General features: G+C 55.1%; 1 protein-coding gene across 5 annotated transcripts; it reads left to right on the top strand.

Moving 5' to 3' along the window:
- Window positions 1–5,906: 5,906 nt before the first annotated feature.
- Window positions 5,907–15,759, top strand: LOC121094912 (coiled-coil domain-containing protein 63-like). Of its 5 annotated transcripts, none has more exons than XM_040609068.1 (12): window positions 5,909–6,226; window positions 9,325–9,414; window positions 9,834–9,997; window positions 10,137–10,326; window positions 11,465–11,584; window positions 12,067–12,248; window positions 12,800–12,981; window positions 13,499–13,719; window positions 14,175–14,249; window positions 14,654–14,846; window positions 15,222–15,419; window positions 15,602–15,759. In XM_040609068.1, exons 2-12 carry the CDS (start codon window positions 9,400–9,402, stop codon window positions 15,715–15,717), a joined length of 1,656 nt encoding a protein of 551 aa, XP_040465002.1. In that variant the 5' UTR covers window positions 5,909–6,226; window positions 9,325–9,399; the 3' UTR covers window positions 15,718–15,759. The 5 variants fall into 5 exon arrangements, with proteins under 5 accessions (XP_040465037.1, XP_040465028.1, XP_040465002.1 ...); XM_040609077.1 differs by lacking the exon at window positions 5,909–6,226 and adding an exon at window positions 6,310–8,314; XM_040609086.1 differs by lacking the exon at window positions 5,909–6,226 and adding an exon at window positions 8,326–8,489.
- Window positions 15,760–15,991: the final 232 nt, after the last annotated feature.

The following is a 15,991-nucleotide window of genomic DNA, read 5'->3' as shown; positions in this document are numbered from 1 at the left end:
GTTGCCTCACGTTGGCACCATAAGATTTCCTCTTCTCCGCTGCTCTCTGAAACTCTCTCTGCAGTCTTCTGAACTCGGCTTCAGACACCTTTTTTTTCTCCATCGCGGGCACGTCCAAAACCTTCTGCTCCAGAGAGGGCTCTCCCCACTGCCACAGGGAGGGAGAGCTCGGTCACTTGAGCAAACACGACCAGCAGCGGTAGACAGCAGACCGGCATGGCTATAGAACGTATCCTCCACATCACCCCTGGTTCAGGGGGATGCCCAAGGCAAAGGATGCCCCAGGGCAAAGCAGCAGCTCACAATGGCATGCCCAAGCTGTGCAGACAAACCAGAAGGGAATCCAGGGATCAAGGGTGATTCCAGCCACAGATCCCTCCAAATCCTGTCCTACCGATTTGGCACAACGTTATGTAAGAGGAGCTCGGCTCCTGAAAATCTGCCTGGCTCACGAGGAGTGAGCAGCAAGGAGGTGAGAATAGAAACAAATAAATAAGCACACGTGGCAGCTACCTCCACAGTGGACCACGTTTTCAAATGCTGCATGTAAGCAGAAACTCCAGGTGTCCAAGAGCTGTCAGTGGGATTGTTCTGCATTTTCAGGAGCATAAGGGGAAACAAAACCTGGATCAGCAAAGCCTCCGCTCTCTGAACACTTGTTACCTGTCCCAGGCCTGGGAAGGCTTTGGTGCAGCAGCCTTTGGGAAGCCTGCAAGTACCTGCATGGGGGATTTCCCACATATTGCATCTGCATTTCAAAATCCCCAGCAGAACAAAGGAATCCCGGGGTGAGTGGAAGATCTCTTTCTCGCTCCCACATCTTGTGTTCAGTGATACGCCTCCCACTGGGGTCCACACAGGCAGAGCAGCCTTTTGACCAACAGCAAATCAACAGACCTTCATCTTATTTCCACTTTCCACTCCTCTGGCAGCCCTCCTGGTCCTCCTTTTTCATTGGTTTTAATTAGAGAAGCAGGTCATCCATGAAGCAGAGTTATGCTGGGGTAAAATCAAAGGAAGCAAAGAAACCAGCCGCGTCCCAGGCTGCTAATGTGCATTTCTGGCCAATGCACTGAGGAACATCCACAAAGTGTTTTCTTCAAGCCGTGTGAAGCTGAAGCTACACAAAAATATCCCACTTCATCTTTCTGAGAAGCAGTTGCCTCTGCTTGTCTTGCAAGGTCTGCTCCACACCATGGGTCAATTCACATCCCTCTGTAACAACATCCAGGCAGCCTGAGGTGAGCTATGCAGGGAGCCACCCGGCTCCCCAGTGCCTCTCCCCTCGCACAACAAAGAGAAAAGGCAAAAAATATGCTCATCCCACCATAAACCAGCTGAAGAAGGGCTGAAAATCCCTTTGCTGGATGTATAGCACTGGCTGACACCAGTTTTTCCTCTTCCCACCCTGTGAACAGCTCAGCTGAGCCCCATGGAAACCCGCAAGAACTTTCTAGCCAGTTATGAAACTCAGGTTTTGGCGGAGCATAGAGATTCCTGACCAAAGAGGGGAAGACGGGGGCTCCACTCCTTCCCAAAGCAGCGTCAACTGATCTGCTACTGCTGCTCTCCACTTAAAGTAGGACAAAGCCTCCTTTCGCGCTGTTTGTCTGCTTTTTCTAAGCGATGCAGCAGATGACCACCACGCTTGCCCAGGGATGCTCGACCACAGACAGGACACATCATAATGGCTCTTGTGCCTGGACTAGCCTTAAAAGTCAGATTCATATAAGAAATTCACCAAGAGGGTGGAATGTGCTGTGTTTTCTTAATCCAAGTAGCTATAGCAGGAAAAATCCTGTTGTGGTCACTGCTACATTAGAAAAAAGCGGCTTAGGACATTTTTATATCAGAAGAATTTTACTAGTAGTATTTTTGCAAGTATGGACCTTCCAAAACTCAGCAACAGAACATTTTTCCATTTGAAAATACCTTTCATCAGAAACCCATAACGTACACCTACTTTATTAAAAAAAAAAAAAAAAAAAAAAAAAAAGTAGGAAGGACGGAATGGCAAATCACATTTTGCCCGTGTCCACATAGCCTGTCTCAAAAATTTTGAAGCAGAAATCTTTTACCATTTTTTGTCAAACATGTCACTCGAACAAACTTGAGATGGACTTGTTCTCGTTGTTGACAGCATCTGTTGGTGGGAGATTTCAGACAGAGGCCAGCCGTTGAGACTGAAACCTTTGGCTCGGTGGAAATCAAGTCCTGGCTGGGGTGTGCAGGGTACACCAGTGAGAAGAGAGAGCACGACAAAATCTCCGACAGGCATCGCGCTGCTGGCTGTCTGGGAATGGGGCTGCATTCGGCTTCTGCACATGGTTTGAGCCCTTGGTGAGCCCCAAGGTGAAGCCAGAGGCTCAGGAGCAGCAGCCAGCCCCGAGCTCCTTGCCAGGTTCCGCACAGTGCATCTGCCTGCCTGCAGCTGGCAGGTTTTGTTACTGGAGGGAGATCATTGCACTGTATGTTTTGTAAATAAAATACGATACCAAGAAAACATCTGCCTGTGCGTCATCAGCTCCCTTCTGAACAGGACAGGAACCCCTACATCTCCAGATCAGCCTTGCAACATGTTCCAGCTGCTCTTCTTTTGCCTCACAAATTGGCACCGTCTAACCCCCAAACTCCGCAGCATCTGAAATTTGGGGGTCAGCAAAATATTTTCGTCATCAGAAGCAAGAAGCATGCATAAAAGCTTTATCTTGATTGTAACACAAGGAAATCTGGATGCAAACAGTAGGAGTTACGAAAACATTTAAATCCTGCCTGGGTATTGAGTTTGGAAAAATAATATTAGACCCACAAGTCACCTGCTCTTGTTTTTGCAGTGTTTGAACAGCCCGTGTAGATCTTTGTTTGAAATGTACACAAACACGTTGAATTTCATGGGCTTAGTAAATATGTAATCTAAGGCAAGGGGAAGTGTGGGTGACTCGCATTTCTTAGGATCCACCTACATACAGGGATAAAATAATTATTTAAGAAAATAATTTCATTATTATCTGCATATATATATGTGCATGTGTGTATATATAGTGTATATATGTATCATATTATACACACGATAGATGTATGTGTGTGCATATATTAGGTATATATATATATGTACAGAACAATAATGAAACAAATGCTCCTTATTTTGCTCCTGTATGTAGGGGTATTTATATATAACATATATTTTTAAACATAGCCAGATTATGAGCAACTGTACAATAAACAAAGTGGCATGGGCATGAGATAGTGAGGACAAATCAGTGGGGGAAAATATTTTACATGGAGGCTTCCAAGGAATGTGACCAAAGCGGTGATTTCTTTGTGGAATTTTGGGAAGGGGGAGGGGGGGGGCGGGGGAGAAAAATCCACAAAGGTCTCAGAGCTTTGAGCAAGATCAACCGCACATCATCATGTATTTAGCAAACTAGAATGCAAATGGTTGACAAATAGAAAGAGGGGGAATACATGAACCATAAGCTTCAAAATTATGGAACGCTTCAAGCCTGTGTGCAGAGTTTAAGGACAAAGGGATTTCCCTGACTGTTCCCCCTCTAGAAATAAATCATTGTTGTGAGCAACACTGGAGAACAAAACAGTTTCAGGATATTTATAACACCTTGGCTGGGTCCCTTTTCTAATCAGAGAAGCTAGTGTGGGGTGAGGCTTGTTATTTCCAGCAGAGAAAAGTTAGCTTATTAAAAAGATAATTTTGCGATGGCATTTTAATATCTCTGGCTCGTCATGGAGTTTACTGCTGTTTGGGGGTCCTTACATTTTATGGTAACATAGCAAAAATGGAAGAGCAAAAGACTGTGCAAAAATACAGCCCCCTCCAAACAGGACACCAAGCACTGGCCGCCACTGTTGAGATGCGGAGCTGTGGCAAGGCACGTTGGTTATCAAGGTGATGATGGGGCCTGGACAGATTCACCTTTATCTGTCACTCCTCTCCTTTCCTCTTGGTTAAGCCTCTTCTAACAAGAATTGACGGTGCTTTGGACCTTGCCTAATACAGTTCAGCAAGTGAGATACATTCTTTGCCCTGTCCACTGTCTTTTGAAGGGCTGGATCCTTCCTTCCAGAAGTAGGGTGTTCCCAGTGAAGGTTGCACCCTAGAAGGTGCTGAGCTCTCCCCTTCCACCTCATTTCCCCCAGCATTAACAGGAGTGAAAGGCACCCCACTAAAGGTGCTCAGATCCTCAAAGGACTTGTCCCTGGAGAGGGGGTAACAGCCGAAGGTTAAGATGAAGATATTTCCAGCAAAGAAAACAAGGGCAGGAAGGTTCCTCTGGAAACACTGGACCAATTCCCCTTTTCAAATAATTCAGCTAAGTCCAAGAGAACTTGCCCCACACAATAAGAAAGGATTTGGTGCAAAAGAGCTGGGGTGGGTGGGTGTGGGGGTGTGTGTTGTTCCCTGGGAAGGTGCAGAACAAAAATAGATGTAAATCTGCAAAGGCTGTCACAATGAAGTACATCTGAAGTAACTCTATTGTCTTCAACGGGGTTACTTTGGGCTTACACCATCGTGACTAAGATCAGCATCTCAGCTTGGGCATGCTCATTACAATAAGCGTTCGCTCGGGGAAGTCAAGCATTGCAGCTGCGTCTTGCAACGGGCAAGCGCCTGCCTTTCAGGTAGACTCTGCATCCTCTCCTCTCCTTCCTCCCGCCAGATCTAAGGGTGCTGAGGCTGCAAGTCCTTTGCTTGATCGCCCTCACGAAGCTGAACTCTGCTTGGGCCCCACCGCGGTAACAAGATTTTATGAGTATTGTACAACTGCCGGCAGGGGGAATCTGGCACGCATAGTGGGAGCAATTCACGCGGGGAAGGGAGGGGAGGAAGAAAGAGGTTGTCACAGCCAGCCATTCAAATTAAAGTAGGAGTCAATAAAGCAATTAAACAAGATTTCAGAGAAGCAAACGGAATGGTGAGGAGGGCCCGCACAGCCCATCTCTCTTGCCCATGCAATCCAATTTATGAGCAGAACCTCATTTACCCGTTGGTAGCCAAGGTGCAGCTACATACGGGATAAAGTAACAGCAGAAGCATGAAACAAAAAAGCAAGACACTCTTGAAAGTGCAGGCTGTTTCTCTGTCCTTAAGTATTTCAAAGTGCTGTGCATTTCTTGAAGCCTTTGCAGGGGGAGACCCACGTATCTGAAGGCGCTCGGGAGCCGAAGGGCTTGCTCAGGCTGCACAAACTGCGGTGGGTGAGCGGGGCCGGGAGCTTGTGGCCCCGAGGCGAGCTGGCCACGGGCTCACCCTGCGAGCTGGCCACGGGCTCACCTTCCGAGCCGGCCACCGGGCTCACCTTCCGAGCCGGCCACCGGGCTCACCCTGCGAGCTGGCCACGGGCACCCAGCACCGGGCATCCTGCGAGCCGGGCCACAGGTCAACCAGGCCAAGGGCTCGCAGGGAGCAGGAAGGGGCCGCCACTGCCTTCCCAGGTCCCACCACTCACCCCGCAGGCCATGGCTCCTCAGGCCGCAGCGCCCGGGAGGCAGATAGCGGCCACGGGTGTGATTTTGGTGCTGTTGGCCCTATTCTAGGGCTGGGGAAGCGGTGGATGCCCAGAGAGGGAGCGCACCCCTCACGCCCGCTGCCTCCTGCCAAGCTGCCATCGCCTCACAGCTCAGCCTCCGTGAGGGTGCCCGGAGGAGGCTGTACTGACAGAAGGCCGACCCCAGCCGCCGCCCCCCGCCGTCAGCAGACGCCAAACGCCCTTCTGGCCCTGCTCACGGTCGCGCTTCGCCAGGCCGGGCCGAACCCTGTGACCGCCCCGATACCGTGTGGCGGCAGTGCCGCACTATTTCACCTCCCGTGAGCGGAAGGATTCCGCGAGAGCGGCACGTCTGCGAGTCGCTTCCCGCCCCGCGCTTCCCTCCCGGCGTGTAAAGGGTTTCCGGTGAGCCGCCTCCCCCTCGCAGTATCCGTGCGCCGGCCGAGCTCGCTGAGCAGACGGCGGCCATTTTGTTCAGTGCTGGGTCTCTGCCGAGAGCAGCGGTTGAGCGGGGGAGCCGGGGGGGAAGAGCGAGAGGGAAGAAGGAGAGCGGGGAGGAGAGGAGGAAGGGGAGAAGCGAGCCAGAACAAGGGGAGACGTGCCGGCCAAGCAGCGAGCGGAGGGAGGGGGAGCCTCGGGGAGGGGTCCGCCCGTCCGCTGAGAGGCGATGGCGGTTATAGACAAGTTCAACATCGACAGCATCATCCAACGGCTGCTGGAGGGTGAGGGTCGGGGATGGCACGGGGCGGGGGGCCATGGTCTGGGGGGCGGGGTGCCATGGTGGGCGGGGGGCGGCCGAGCCGGTGCCCGGGAGCCCGCCGGTGGGGCGCCTCGGGGTCCCGCCTCAGCCGCCGCCGCGGGTGCTGCACGGCGTCCTGCCTGCCCGGTGAGGTCGGGGGGGCAAAATGGAGGGGCGCCGAGGCGCTTTGTCTCGCCGGGGCTCGCCTCCGCCGCCGCCCCGGGCGGCTCTGCCTGTCAGTCCCAACTTTTCCCTCAGCCCTTGTGTTTCCGAGCTGTTTGTGCCCTCCGGTCCCCTCTGTGCGCCCGGTGCAGTGTTTGGGTCAGCCGCCTGCCCTCCTCCTCCCCTGCAGCTCTAAGGAGGTGCTTCATTTAGTAGTATTTACGTAGGGCACTGTTTAAAAAAAACCTGGGGTTTTCTCTTAGCTTCCGCACATGTACGAGGGCTCTGTGCTTGGCTGAGTAGTCGTGGGGCTCTGGAAGTAAGACCTAGCGTGTGTAAAGGGTCTGTTGAGGCAGCTTTTCAGAAAGTCGGGAGGAGACTTGAGGATATCGTGGGTTTAGCTTTGATTAGCTGCTTGCATTAATGCTACCATAGGACTTTGGCTCATCATTCGTAGCATCTGGTGGCTTTTTAGGTGTGAGTAGAGGGTCGGATTTCAGTCTTTCAGACGGTCTGTGGAAGGGCTTATTGTCTTGTGTTGTTAGTGCTTTGTGTTGAAAAGAGTTGCTTGAGAGTTTGTAAATCAAAGGAAAACCTAGAAGTTGCAGGGGCTACCTTCAGCATCATCCCTTCAGTTGCACGGGTCAGCACCGGACTAGGATTTTGGACTAATCTTTCTTAGGGCAAAAGCAGAGAAGTAGCCAATGGCACATTTTCCAGACTGCCAGCAGGCACTGCTTTGGTTGCTGTTATAACCTGCTCACCCTGGGGAGTGGTGGCAGCATGGAGCTGGGTTCTCCAGACGCCGAAGAACCCAGTGGACTTTGCTCTATAGTGGATCAGAGAAGAAACACAAAAAGGACAGGCACCGTGGACTGTATTTTGAGGCTGGACTAGTCCAAGCGAAGGGAGAGCAGGCTTTTGAGTCACCCAGTGGCATTGTTTCTGGAAAAATAATGTCCGCCCCTGCATCTCTACCTTTATTCTGAACTGGAGCTTTGGCCCTATTTCTGCTGAGGCTGAAGAGAAGCAAACCAGAGAGGAGGGATCTGCAGTATGAGGCAGTCAGGGCCACCGAGACAGAGTGACAACCTCATCCCTGGAGAGGTGGTGGTTATTATCCCACGGAGCTGTTGATCATGCAGGAATGGGATGAAAAGCCCTGGGAGCTTCGCCCAGCCCCGACGGGAGCCTCAGGCTTCAGTGCCTTCCCAGCATCGCTCTGCCCTCGGTTGTGATTTTTTTTACCTAGTGCCACATTCTGCTTTCTGCCATGAAAATCATTTCCAATTAAATGCATCCTCAGAGCCTGTCTGGCTGTGAATTAGCCTGGAACTTGATGGCTGGCTTGTTAGCTCATCAGAGTCTCCGGGATAACGGCAAAGCGCAACCTCAGGAGCGATGTGCTGGCTGGGGCTTTTGCTCATCGCCTTGAACTGGCCGCACCCTGCAACCTGGGCCGCAGATGCCCTTTGCTCACCTTCAGCACCTCCTCTGTTCCCCTTCATCCCAGAGCTGAGTAAGCAACACCAGGTCTACAAAACACAGCCCTGCTGCAGCCTCCAGCGCTGTCTCGTGCTTCTGCTCTCCAGGGATCTCTGGGTTTGCCGAGTCCCTGGGAAGGAGCTGGCCACGCACTCCAGCTTATGAGGAAGGGATTATCACAGCTCTTGTGACTCAGCCCGTGGCTCCCGTGTGCTTCCCTGCACGGAAGGGAGAGAAGCAGGCAGGAATCCTCAGTTTGTCCCCTCTACCGGGCTGCCTAAAGAGTCTCTGTCCCCAGGGACATTCCCCAGGCCGGCAGTGCCAACCATTGGTGCTGTCCCGACGGCAGGCATCTTGAGCGTGTCTGGATGCTGAGGGCAATGGCAGTGATGTGGTGATTGCAGCCTCTCCACAAGGAAGACAGGTAGGAAGGCCAGGGAGCCGGCTGTGGGGCCGGCAAGGAAGGGAAAGCAGCTCTGTGGCCCCAAAGTGCTGCTGGGGATGGTGAAGCCCTGGGTGCTGCTTTGCAGTTGGAGCAAAAGGCTTCCAAGTCCCAAATTACGGGCTGATTCAAACACCGCAAAGGGAAGCAAGAACGGGTAAAATGTGGGTTTCTGCTTGCTGTGGACATGCAGCCAGGGAGATGCTGGAGCACATGCTTCAGGGCTGGCTGTGGGACACGGAAACCACTTGGGTCTGTTTCGCGTGGGCTCCCAGCGCTGCCCATGGGGTGGGTGGGGGTGCCCCGGCCGCCCCCTTGGTGACAGTCACAATGGAGACCCCATCCATGCTGCGGTGGGACCTGGCAGCGGGGCCAGTGCCTGTTCCACAGAGCGTGGGGCAGGGACCAGGGCTGGCTCCCTGCCAGGCTCTCCTCTCTCCTGCACTTCCCATGGGAGGCAGGGGGCTGCTCTTTGGGAATATCTGACTGCCACCGTGGTCCCATCCCCTGGCTGGAGAGGAACCGCAGCACCCTGCGGTGGGGTGAGCAGCGCTGGGGGCAAGAGGGGAGCCCGGGGGGCTGCAGCAGGGCTGGGGGGGACCAGCGGTGGGGGTGAGGGCTGCGTGGTCAGCCCCAGCGCCTTCCCTGCCTGCGGCGGGACAGGGGCTGAATCCAGGCGATACCCCCCACTTACGCTCCCTGGGGGCTCTGCCCGGCGCATGGGGGGCCTTGGCCTCGCCGGGATTTCTGTGGAAACCCAGGTACTGGACAGGGTGGAACAGCTCAAACCATCTGTTCTTCCCCTACTTATAAGCTCGACAGGAGGAGTGTGTTTTGCGATGACATCACTACGGATGCGCTCCTTTTATTCATCGCGCAGCCATCTGTGATGGTTTCCTCATGTGCCAAACACGCGAGCGGGTGCTGAGGGACGGGCAGGGGGACACAAACACCCCCTTAACCAGCGTTTCATTTCTCCCCTTGGGAAGCAGGTCTGTCCCCGCAGAGGCTCCATCATCCCCTTCCCGAGGCGTCTGCAGAGCAACCAGCAGAGTTAGCTGGAAGAAATGATGGACTCAAAGGTATAAAGTGAAGCACAAACCCAAGCTGAACTTCTCTGCAGGTGCAGGTCTGCCACGGGGACCTCACCTGCAGAAATAAACGTGGCGGTGCGGTCAGCCGGGCAGGCGGTGGGGAGCCAGGCTTGCTTTGGCCAGCAGTGTTGGGTGGTGGGGGGACCAATTCTGCAGCCCTCCTGTGCTGGGCATGAAGCTGTGAGGTGGCTCGGCAGCTCCCATGGAGTTGGTTTGGATGACTCAGTGTTTTGGGCGGTCAGGCATATTGTGACGTCATGAATACTGGGTGGCAGCGAAGAGCTGAAGGTGGTGACAAACGGCTGGAGGTGGTGGTGCCATCCACCCGCTCCCCAGTGTCCAGCTCTGCTGTCTACCGCTGCTGGTCGTGTTTGCTCAAGTGACCGAGCTCTCCCTCCCTGTGGCAGTGGGGAGAGCCCTCTCTGGAGCAGAAGGTTTTGGACGTGCCCGCGATGGAGAAAAAAAAGGTGTCTGAAGCCGAGTTCAGGAGACTGCAGAGAGAGTTTCAGAGAGCAGCGGAGAAGAGGAAATCTTACAGTGCCAACGTGAGGCAGCAAATGCAGGCTCAGGAGTGAGTGCAGCTTTGTGTTTGGAAAGTTCCTCCATGCCGAGATCTGGGGACCCCGGTGCTGAAGTGAGGAGGGGTGAGGACTTGCTCCCGGATTGCAGGTGGGATGTGCTAAAGGTCATTTGTCGTTGTGTTTTTACAGAAAAGAAATAGCGTCGCTGACTCAAGAACGCAAAGAGGTGTTATTAACGCCGAGCCAGATCCCATCCCCAAGAAACAGGATGCGGGATGAGAGGAATTGCACGGGGCTCCAAGGCCTTTTGCAGACCAAATATCAGTGTGATTCCCTGATTAAAGACAGAAAAGCCCTGTTAGCTGAGCTGGACAAGGAGGTAAGAGCATCTGGAGCGTTCCCTGGCTGAGCACGGTAGAGCAGTGCAGAGTCACAGAGTCAACCCTATGTAAAACGCACTTGGTTCAGGCTTTGGAATATAATGCTGCCTCCTGGCAAAAACCACAAGACAATGCCAAGCGGGCAGAGCCAGGCTCCCATTCAAGTCAGCACTGGCTGGAAACGTAAGGTCTGACTCTCAACCACCTTGTTGTCCCACGGGTCTCTGCAGCTGCTCTTTGACGGCACGCGCCTGCCTGGGGTCACACAACATCCCTCTGCTTGTCCCTTGAATTTTATTTTTTTTTCCTCATGAAAAAAAAAAAAAAAAGACAAAACTGCAACAGTCAGTTGTGCTGCCTGAGACATGGGAAATAGAGGAGCAGCAACATCTAAGGCATGTGCCATCACTTCTCCTGAGGACAGTCTGGTTGGGTTTGGTCAGTGGTGGGGCGGCATGCCCAGGGCAACCCAGTGCTACGGAAGTGACAGGTCCCTGCAGCTTTCTGCTCTGGACAAGCCACCCATGACGGAAGCCAGGGAACATGCTCAGGTGGTTTGCAGGTGCTAGATGTGCTGTAGAGTTTTCCGCAACAGGGTTAGCTTTCAATCAGGGATCTCTTGGCTGAGTCATACCTCTCCCACCTGCCCCCTGCTTCGTTGTTCTCCAACTCCTTTGTTCTTCTCACGGATTTATTTCCTCTGGCAGCTGCCCACTTCTGACAAAAGTGTTCCTCCACTCACTCCCAGGGAGTACTGCGCAGACCCCTGTCTGGCCAGCACTCTACCCCTACCAAAAAGCCAGCCTCCTTGCCTCTTCTGCTCGGCACAGAGTGCTGCTGTGCCGCCTTCAGCACCTGCTGAATTTCCCTCCAGAGGCAGCTGCGTTTCCTTTGCGACACGAAAATAAACCCATTCCTAGTTACAGCGTATGTTTCTTGAGTGTGCAGGGTGGGATCCCTTGGGATTAAAGCTGCTGCTGTAACTGTGAGCTCCTTAATGACATGGTTGCTGTAGTTCAGGTCAACAGAGGGTATTTTCTTTGGCTAAGTGTCCTGCCAAGAGTCCAGAACGTAGGGGTGGAGATTATACTGACTTTTTTTTTTTCTTTCTTTCTTTTTTCTAACCTGTACGTGCAGATACTAGAGCTGGAAAAAAAGATGGCGAGGCAAAACCGGGCAGCAGTGAAGGCGAAGCAAGCAAACAGTAGCAAACAGCTGCAAAAGCAGATTGAGACACTGGAGCTGCATCTAAACAACGTAAGCAAACATTTTGCAGACCTCCGGAGACCATGTGTGGGGCCACACCGGGGCCTGTGTGCAACCCCCTTTTTGGCCAGGACCAAGTGTAATGCTGCAGATGCATTTGGTTGAGACAAACTGCATAAAGGAGGAGCTGGCTCGTTCCTCTGGCCTGCTTGCTCCCAGAGTATCTCAAAGGCTCCTTCGAGCTTGGTGACCCAAATGCAGCACTCGGGCCATGCCAAGAAGCCTGAAGGTCTGCACCTGTTTAGTGATAAACCTGAGCTGCCTGCAGCCACCTTGCCTTGGACAACACCAGCTCCTGGTCTGTGCCATGATCAGCCTAGCCTGCTGTTACCTCCCCTGTCTTGGGGAGGGGGATAGTACAGGAGCAACTTCAGAGAAGAGATTTGTCCCAGCCGTGGTCAAGGTCTTTCAGCAGAAACCTGATGCCCCCAAGTCCCGCACCAGCTTCAAGCCTTTTGCTTGCCTCTCCCCAGGTCACCGTCCATTTCCATACCATCCTGTCCAGAAACAAAGAGCTCCGAGAAGAGATTGAAAAGCTGCAAATCCAGAAAGCTCTTTTGGGCAAGCTCTCCTTGAAGCTCCATAAGAAGCTGGCTCAGCAGAGGAGAAGGATGAACACTGCCGCTGAGCAGTGCACACAAGGCTACAAGCAGCGGTACGTGGCCGTGTGAACCCTCTGTGGCAAACTTGGCGCTGGTGGGCAATGCCAGCGACGGGTGTCGATGTAAAGAGAGGCCAACTGCAACTTCAGAGAGAGGATGCACCCGCTGTCGTCTAGAGCTGGGTGCTAAGGCTTTGGTGCTTGGTCAGTGCAGGGAGACCGGTACCTCCAGGGGGGTTTACTCCGCCTGTGCCAGTGGTTTCTCAGGATGTGGTGAATGGCCCTATGGAGCAGCCTCTTTCCTCCGAGTCCCATCTCAGCCTGCATGGGAGGGTGCAGCAGACCTGGAGCAGAGACCAGCCAGCTGCAGGCAAAGAGAGCTTGGCTGCCACAGCTGGGTGCTGTGTCCGAGTACAAACCCCCAGCCAGAGCTGTGTTAGCTGCTGCTGGCCTCGGGCTAACGCAGCTGCATCTGGATGGGAGCCGGCCAGCGTGCACAGCATCACGGGGGTTTTGCTCGGCCAGGCACAGAGATGCGTGGGAATGGGCAGGACTACAAATCCTTATACCTTCCCGTGGTGTAACCTGCTGCTCTCTGTGCTCAGGATGGGGGCTCTGGCAAGGACTGCAGCCTTGAACAAAAGACACATAGAAGACACAGTCCAGCGCAATGTTGAGCTGCAGGAGCGGAAGCGTGCCCTTGAAAAGGAGAACAAACTGAAAAACTTCATGCTGACCAAGTCCAGAGATCGCTCGGAATTGGAGGAAGTGGCCAAAAAGAGAAAAGGTACCAGATGAGAGGGAATACCTGCAACTGGTAGCACAAGCCAGGAGCTGGCAGAGTTGCCCAAGGGGGTTGCGTATAGGCAAGCTTATGGCTCTGCACCCCAAAGGCGGGACCTCTCCCCATAGCTCTGCACCCCAAAGGCGGGACCTGTCCCCTGCCTGCAGGCTCCTTCACCCAGCCTTCAGCCTACAAGTGGAAAGGATGAAGAGTGATAAGCAAGTGAAAGCACCCAGCATCATGTGTCTTGGGGTGCCCTTGGGGCAGAGGGAGGGGTGGGGAGGCAGGGAGCTGCCCCTATGGCGCCTTTTGTCCTCTTGGGGAAGGATCCCACCGTGTTTGCCCCGTTCCCATGAGGACAGGGAGCTCCCTGCTTAGTTTTGGGTGAAATAAAGACACTCTCTGCCCCTCTGGCCCCAGGCCCCACGCCAAACCTCAGGGCACCTGCAGGGAAAGGCTCTGCAAAGGGAGCCCTGCAGGGACACGCACAGCCAGGGCTCTTTTTCCATCTCTCCCTCAGCCCTGAAGGCAGCCCAGCGGGCCAAGCAGAGCCAAATGGAGAGCTTTGAGAGCCAGGAGGTGGCTTACAGGCGCCTGCTGGAGCTGGCAGAGGACGGGAACTTTGACCGCCTGGTGGATAACTTCATCGAAAAGGAGGGGAAGAACTTTGCCTCCTTCATCTACATCACTGAGCTGAACAACGAGATGGAGAAGATGAAGCAGAGGATCAAGGATGTCCAGGTCTCTTCCAAGCCCTTCGTGTCTGCCCTTTCTCAGCTGGTGCTTTGGGGCTGGCGTGGGTTTTTTTCCTCTCCCATGTGTCCAGCCTCGCTGCTGACAGCGGAGCCCAGCTCACAGCCTGCCACACGGGTGGGATTAGGGGAATGCAAAGCGGTAGCCCAAAATAGAACTCCCACAGACAGAAGGCTGTGTTCTCAGAGCTAAAAGTGTCTCAATGCTGCCACCGTGTACCCAGCAGTATGCAGGAGGGCCAAGAGCTGCCTCGGCCTTGAGTGGGGCTGGCTGGAGTGAGAAGGGGGGTCATGACTTGTCCTCCTGCCCTGGGGACAGTGGTCCCCAGAGGGGTCAAGTGGGATGTCCCTGCTCCCAGGGTGGAGGGATGGTCCCCAGCCTCTCTTAGGCACATCTGGTGAGCATTCAGCCAGTATGCCCTCCGTGTGCTTGTGTTTACACAGAACGAAATTACGACCCTTATGATGGACCAGGAGGACGCAGAGACCGGCAACTTCCATGTCCTGCAGGAGCTGGAGGTATGGCAGCCGGGATTTCCCTCTGCCAGGGCAGCAGAAGGCTGTGTGTCCCGGCATGTGTCCTAGCGAGTGTGGTCCCGTCAACACCGCTCTGGGCAACAGCTGGAGAGGCATGGGCAGAAAAGGGCCCTGCATTGGCTTTGGCAGCCCTGTCTCCCAGTGCACGATGAGAGGGTGACTGCAGGGCTTCTGCCAGCCCTGGTTCTCTGGCACCTGGGGCCTGGGCTGTGGCATGGGGAGCTTGGGATCCCCTTCACAGAGCCTTTCCCCTGCAGGGATGGGAGCATCCCACAGCCCCTCCTGGGCCGCCTCCAGTGTCCGGACTGGACTTGGCCAGGACTGGGGAGGGGGGGGGGGCGCGAGCAGGGGGCTGTTGTGACACCTGGCAAAACCTTTGCTGATAGGAAAAACTAGCGGAAACCACGAGGGAAGCCAACTGGTGCGAAGAGAGATGCAAAGAGAGCAGCAGAGTCCTGGGCCAGATCAAATGTGGCGTGGAGGCCCTTTTGAAAGTAATCGGTGGCGATGCTACAAAGACAACGGAGCAGCTTGGAGAAGATGGGCAGATCACGGATGGGAATCTGACGCGGATTTTAGGTGGGTCAGGGCTGCCCGCCTTCGCTTGCCACATGGCCCAGACCTTGTCTGTCCACCCCCTGCTTGCCCCGTGTTCAGATTGAGCTGCTTTCCTGCCCCCACCCCGTCATGCACGGGTGTCCCTAATGGGAATTTGCGATGCCAAATTCCCAGGAAATTCAGGAGCCAACCGGGACGTAGAACCACCCCGGTGGACCCCCCAAGCCCCCGTGTTGGCTCTGGGTGTGTGACCCAGCCTTGACCCCTCGCCCCTGGGGAGCCTGACGGCACTGCCTGGGGGGAATCCATGGGTCCTCTGCCCAGCAGACCGCCGGGGCCGCGTTTGGGCAGGGCCCGGTGGAGGGGCCCTGTGGGACAGCATTCCCTCCCACCCAGGTCTCGTGGAGAAGGAGACCAACGAGCTCCTGCTGATGGAGAGCGTCCTGCGCTACACGCGGGCTGAGGGCTCGCAGCCGGCCCAGCCCTTCGCCAACCCGCTCCTGGGCACCACCAGCCTCCCGTGGGTGATGGATCGGGCCCGGCTCTGCCCGCCGCCCCCCGCCCTGGACAGCACCCCCGCCGACATCGCCGCCTGTGAGTGAGGTGGGAGGGAGGGGCTACGGCCAGGCAGACAGCCAATCCACAACCCCCTCATGGCCGCCTGGCCAATCCCCCGCTGCCCCCTCTCCTCCCCAGCCAATCCCCACCGGCCTGTCCCACCCCACCACATCTATAAGGCCTGTGCCGGCAGACACGGGTGTCCTTTTCTTGGGCAGGGGAGGTGCCGCTGGGCCACGGGCAGCTGCACCAGCTGGTCCTCCAGAGCTGCAAGAAGGAGCTGGGCCACGCTGCCGCTGCCGCCAAGAAGGGGAGCAAGAGCCTCGAGGAGTGAGAGCCCGGCACGAAGGAATGAAATAAACAGTTCCGCTCCTCAGCTGCCCCTCTGCTTCTGCGCCCTGGACATCCTTCCATCTCCCAACACCTTCTGCGGGCTTCAAAAGCTTGCCGGCTGATATTTCGGCACGGCTTGGCCCACTGCTGACAGCAGCCATGGCCCGGGGTGGGAACAGCTGCTCTCCGGCGGCGGGGCCGTTGCCGTTGCTCAACGCCACGCGCTTCCCGCAGCCGGGTATCGCGGGAATGGTGCTCCGGGGACATGGTGACCA

The sequence above is a fragment of the Falco naumanni genome, chromosome 1 (genome assembly GCF_017639655.2).
Source record: "Falco naumanni isolate bFalNau1 chromosome 1, bFalNau1.pat, whole genome shotgun sequence".
Classification (NCBI taxonomy): Eukaryota; Metazoa; Chordata; class Aves; order Falconiformes; family Falconidae; genus Falco; species Falco naumanni.
This window is presented reverse-complemented; position numbering and strand designations above follow the sequence as displayed.